Source organism: Nuphar pumila, chromosome 13 (assembly GCF_984573655.1).
Source record: "Nuphar pumila chromosome 13, dmNupPumi1.hap1.1, whole genome shotgun sequence".
Taxonomy (NCBI): domain Eukaryota; kingdom Viridiplantae; phylum Streptophyta; class Magnoliopsida; order Nymphaeales; family Nymphaeaceae; genus Nuphar; species Nuphar pumila.
In genome coordinates this window covers 65875679-65881300 of record NC_143261.1, presented here as the reverse complement: position 1 = coordinate 65881300, position 5622 = coordinate 65875679, and the positions used below count along the sequence as shown (strand labels likewise).

At 47.2% G+C, this 5622-nt stretch overlaps 1 protein-coding gene across 1 annotated transcript; it reads right to left on the bottom strand.

The window, feature by feature from the left end:
- Window positions 1-465: 465 nt before the first annotated feature.
- On the bottom strand, window positions 466-2230 carry LOC149818539 (uncharacterized). Its single transcript, XM_089984911.1, has 3 exons — window positions 1965-2230; window positions 1690-1756; window positions 466-1586 (listed from the first exon to the last, which is right to left on the bottom strand). The coding sequence occupies exons 1-3, from the start codon at window positions 2100-2102 to the stop codon at window positions 712-714; spliced, it is 1080 nt and encodes a 359-aa protein (XP_089841037.1). The 5' UTR covers window positions 2103-2230; the 3' UTR covers window positions 466-711.
- Window positions 2231-5622: the final 3392 nt, after the last annotated feature.

Below are 5622 nucleotides of genomic sequence, written 5' to 3'. Positions count from 1 at the left end.
GGAACACGTAAAATTGCACAGTGATTAACCACAAAATGAACAATCTAAAAGACCAGAAATTAAAATTCTTTATAATCCAAACCCTCTTGTACCTCGTTGTGTGCACTTAGATTAGCTAGGTTGGTCTTACTTGCAGTAGCATGGCTAACCAAAAAATTCCCAATTGCATGAATATATCAAATTCCCCAACTACAAAAAAGGAAGTTCAACATAAAGATGAAAATAAGAAGCATACATCAGTTTAAAAGATCAGCCAACAAGACTACCTTGTATGACACAACCACCATCTTATGCATTCTATGATTCTTTTAAACAAGATAAGCTCTCATAGTAAGCCATAAAAAGTACATCATCTAACCAAGGTTCTCTTAATGCAACCCAAATTCCATAAATATATACACTTAATATAACATTTTATCTGATTCAAACTGGATCACAGAAACCATGTAACTGACGTTGGAATTATTGGTTCACTCCGCAAAAATATCTATTATCACTATTATATATTCACAGATTGTTCAAAACAATAGAGAACACCTACATCAACATATGTACCATATAGAATAGGAAATGAGATTATATAAGAATCCTCTCAACCGTCTTCAAGTTCCTTCAAACCTAGACTGTAGTCACATCTTTGTGAGAACACAAGACACACAGTATCACATGCACATGCAGCACCACTACAAAAATAACCAAAGACAGAGTATTCTATGATCTCATACGCATGCTGCAGGAACGAGAGAACCATATTGGTGGCAGTGATCCTTTTGTGCCCTCATCTACAGGAACGTACTCCTTTCTACAGGCAGGGCACCGTCCATCTGCTTCAAGGATCCTCTTGTGGCAGAAGAGGCACAGTCGGAACCCACATGAACATGGAAGGAAGCTCGAGTCTGTGAGATCTAGATCTTCATAACAAATGGGGCAACTGGATGGTTGCGGAGAAACAATCACATGCCCACCCCAACTCATAGATCCCCGAGAAAGATGTCTCTCTGATTGGGTTGGGAAGCTCGTCTGCTTAGAAAGTGTTGGTAGTGAAAGCGGACGGGAAGCATCATCCAGACGCCATGCTCGACATGTGGTAGCACGATCAATCTGGTTCTTCTCAAAATTACTGGGATTCTCCTTATATTCTGGTCTAAGAATCCCTTGAGATGCAACCTCTGTTGAAAAGCATGCCGAGTTCTTCGGTAAATCTATGTGCTCTGGGACAGGGTGTACAATTTCACCACCACGTACTGAAGGCTCAGCGAATGGCTTCTGCAAATCCTCCATACTAAGCGCATCAGCAATGGCCTCCCAGTCATCGAAGCTTGCTTCATCATCTTCATCGCTCACATCAACACTCCCCGAGAAACTACCACTGCTGCTGCTCGTACAAGGCCGTTCCGGCCTGGAGCCTGTGTTACCGACCACGCTATTCCCCGAGCTATTAATCGGCGATTCCACGTGGCTGTCATGCAAATCCAAACTCTCATTCCCGTCCCTCACAGACCGGTGGTCCGAGTTCTCAGGCGATCTGCTTCTCTCTGTTGAAGGAGAAGAATCGCCATTCACATCTTTCTGCCCCTTATCCCTAACTGCCCAAACAAATCGTAGAATTGAGATATACAATCCTCTCCCAGAAAAAAGCCCCAATTTTCTTTTAAAAAAAAGAGGATAAAAAAAAACCAATGCTCGCACCTTGAGAAAGCCATTGTTCCCTCTTCGCGTCGAGCTTGCATTGCTTCAGTTTCGCCGACCGGTTAGTCTGAAAAAACGAAAAATTCCCGTAACTAAAAACGCAAGAAAGAAAAAGTAGCTTCACCTCAAAACACAACACAAAATAAACCATAACAATAGAATAATCCTAACCAAAAACAACGGCGCACCGAACTCCACCTAAAACCCTAGCCACAAATTCTAGGACCAAAAGGAGGATGAGAAAACGCAGATCGAAGGAAATAGAGAAGCCTCACCCTCTTCTTCCTCCCGAGCTCCCGCCCGGCCACGGCTCCCCCCTCGCTCCGCGCCTTCGTAGCGTTCCCGGCCTGCTTCGACCGGAGATCGGCGGCGTCCACGGGCTCCGGCGCCACGCTTGCTAACTGAGACACCATCGCGACGGTCGGAAGCGGAATATTCCGGAGAGATTCGGAATCGGGGAAACGATGAGAGGGGAGACGAGGAGGAGAAAAGGGATAAAGACGACGAAAGCGCAGAAAGGCGAAACGGACAGTCGCTCGCTTTTTCTGAAGACGCGAATGTAACGCCTCGCCCGCCTATTTATAGGCCGTCGCACCCAATGTCAAGAATCACGGAGCACCAGATTCCGTCCACGTGTAAGAATCTAACGCTTAATATTGGTTCGTATTTGGTTCGTGGCCCAAGCTGGTGCTTTGGTTGGCTAGACAAGGAAGGCTCGGCTGGCGAAGCCAAATATCCCTGTTGTCTGTTTCGAGGGTATTTTGGGAATTCAGATTTTGGCTTTGGGGGTGTGGTCAATGTGGTCGGTGGACGAGTTTGATCTCAGCCTCTGGTTCGGACCTGGGCCCGATATTATGAGTCCGGGTATGGATCTTAGGGGGTTTTCAGGAACTTAATCCCATTGGTGGAACGGACCTTTCCTTTGGTTATACATGGAAAAATTAGCTAGGCTGGCCTGACTCTAGCTTAGTAATAAATATGGGTAATATTTTCAAAACCTTTTTACTTTTTTATTTCAATTAAAAAAAACCCATCTCATGCACCTAGAAGGTCCTTGGTGTACCTCAGTCCCTCTTTCTCATTTTTTTTTTAAAACTAGGTTAAAGGGAAAACCTTCCATCATCGACCATGCATTCTCTGCGCCCTAATTTTTTTTTTTTTTTTACAGGCAAGCTGGGTTAGGCATAGTCGTATCAGTTATACAACTGTATTATTGGGTTTTGAACCTGCAGCATCCTAACACAAGTAGGGATGGCAATGGACCGGGGGACAGGGTCTCTACCCCCGCCCCGTCTCAAGATTAAAACCTCCATCCCCGTAAGGGGATGGATTTTAACCTCCACCCCCGCCTTCATCCCCGTTTCATGTCCTCCATCCCCGGTTCAAACGGGGATGAGGCAGGGTGGGGCCCGTTTCTCTGTAGTCTATTGCCATCCTTTAGAAGGACCGGGGATGGAGTGGGGCGGGGCTAGGCAGGGATCGGGGCGGGTCTGGGAAAAGTGTAAGTCCATCCCCGCCTTCATCCCCGAACGAGGATGGATTTTAACCTTCGTCCCCGCCTCCATCCCCGGTTCAAACGGGGTGAGGCGGGATGGGGCTCCGCTTTCCCCCGGTCCACTGCCATCCCTAAGCACAAGGTGACCTGCACTAGCTGCTCCTACCAGACAAGTGGAGACTCCTATTGGTACTGTCTGCCTCCCAAGGTTACTAGAAACACTATAAAAGAGTGGAAAATGTGTTTTTTGGAAAAAAACATTTCAAAAAGAAAAATATTGCATTTTGAAACGTTTGAGAAACACACCAACGGGTGGTCGTCTCTGGCTTCGGGCGAGGATTCCTTGTCATGAAAAAAAAGAGAAACACACCAACAGGGGGCTCTATGTGGTTGGTAGGAGCTGTCAATACACAGTTTCCTTGTGGTAGGAGGTTGCAGGTTCAAAACCCAGTGGTACGATTGAATAATAACTGGTAGGGGTCTGCCTAAGCCCAGCTTGGCTTTCAAAAAAAATATATTTGGAAAACACCCAAAAAATCATAGAAAATGTGTTTCCCATGCTATGGGAAATGTGTTACCCATACTATGAAAAACTGTTTTCCATGAGTTTCCCCACGTTCCTAATTGTTTTCTTTCATGGGATATATATATACATATACAATTTTTGTTTTATTAATTTATTATATTACTTTTTTTTAAACGTTTTTTATGCATTTTTTATTTGTTTCCTGTTTCTCGTAGCAAGTGCGCCTGAAAAAACTTGTTCTCATTTTCGTTTCTTAAGATGTTTCTCGTTCTCATTTTCCTTTGTAACAACCTTGGGTAAAACTCTTGGGGTCCCCTCACCTTTATGAGAGTACACCTAGTTTCAACCTTGTAGCAAGGATTTTCCCATGGTTCGAGCTTGTGATGTTCCTTCAACTTGATGTCATTCACAAGTCACCTCTACCAGTTGAGCAAAGTCTTTGTAAGCCCCTAGAGGGTATGTTTGAATCGCGGATGTCCATGGACAAGACATGTCCAGGTGTCCATGAACAAGGCAGGATGCACTTTTTTGCCATGTCCATGCACCCCCCAAAAAATGATTTTTCTTTTTTGTCTGAGATTGTCTGTCCAGCACGATTCTGTGTGAGGGGTGGGGGAGGAGGGCACATGATAGTGGCAGATGCCAAATAAGCCTTCCTGAAACGCACCAATATTGCGTCTGCACTCTCTGCATTTGCATGGGTGCAACAGACGCTCGTGGGGCCGTGTGCATCCCGCAGACGAGAACGACTGGCTATTCAAACGCGCCCTAAAGGGTATGTTTGATGACATGTCTTGTTCATCCTGCAAGACAAAAATCACAAAAAAGTTCATGTTTTTTAACAAACATGGGATGCGGCCGATGTGCAGAACGCCGTCCGTTGTATTCATTATTTACTATCTTTTTTGTTCAACATGCCCTCCTATTACAAAAATAACAAGGACAGGCGAAACAATTAAAAAAAACTCATCGACGAGCGTGTTGCGCCCATCGAGGCGTCTCTCTCTCCCCACCCAAGGAGCTCGTCCGACCAGTCCCATTCCGACACAAGACGGCCTGGAAATCGCCAGAATGGGGGACAATGATCAACTGGAATCAACCCGGAAAGGGGGATGGCGGAACAGTTCTAGCACAAGATGGCCCGGGAATCGCCGAAAAAGTAGGACGGCGACCCCGTTCCGGCATAAGATGGCCGAGAATTGCCGGAAAGGGGGACGGCAGCCCCGTTTCGGTACAAGACGGTCCGGGAATCACCGAAAAGGGAGACGACGATCGACTGAAATAAATTCGAAAAGGGGGATGGCGGCCCCGTTGTGGCACAAGACAGCCCAGAAATCGTTGGAAAGAGGGGCAGCGGCCGACTGAAATCAACACAAAAAGGGGGACGGCGGAAAAGGGGACAGTGGCAGACTGGAATCAACCCGGAAAGGGGGACAGCAAAAAGGGGGATGGCGGCCCAGCTTCGGCACAAGACGGGCCGAGAATCGTCGCAGTTGGCGACGACAATCTCGCTCGCCATCACCACAGTGACCACTGTCGTCGAGCCGATGGCCTCGTGGTGGGGCGTTTCAATCTCGCAGTGGCACGCGTTTCTGGTGGGCACCTGGCCTGAGACCTCCTTGTCCATGCGCAAGAAGCTCCGCTTGAATGCCTTATTCCATCCCAAAAAATCTTGATCGTTCTCGGCTAACGGCGATAGAGCGTCTTCCATTTCCCTTCTCCGGCCACAAGCGGACGATGTCCCGAACCTAAGGTGCCTATCGTCAACCTCCAGCAGACTGGCAGGATTTCTCCCGGCGCTCATTGTCTCCTTGCTCGTAATCGTTGTGGCGTTCGTCCTCTTCTCGCTGGAAATGGCATCGACGTCCTCCCTTCCCTCTCCGACAGGGTTCCCTCGTCGGGGCCGATCTTC

What these genes read in the sequence shown, in the direction of transcription:
- LOC149818539 (XM_089984911.1), bottom strand. Translation starts at nt 2,102, where the DNA reads ATGGTGTCTCAGTTAGCAAGCGTGGCGCCGGAGCCCGTGGACGCCGCC. An exon ending in AGCTCGGGAGGAAGAAGAGG is followed by an intron (nt 1,757 to 1,964) that starts GTGAGGCTTCTC and finishes TCGTTTTTTCAG; the next exon opens with ACTAACCGGTCGGCGAAACT. An exon ending in GGAACAATGGCTTTCTCAAG is followed by an intron (nt 1,587 to 1,689) that starts GTGCGAGCATTG and finishes TTGTTTGGGCAG; the next exon opens with TTAGGGATAAGGGGCAGAAA.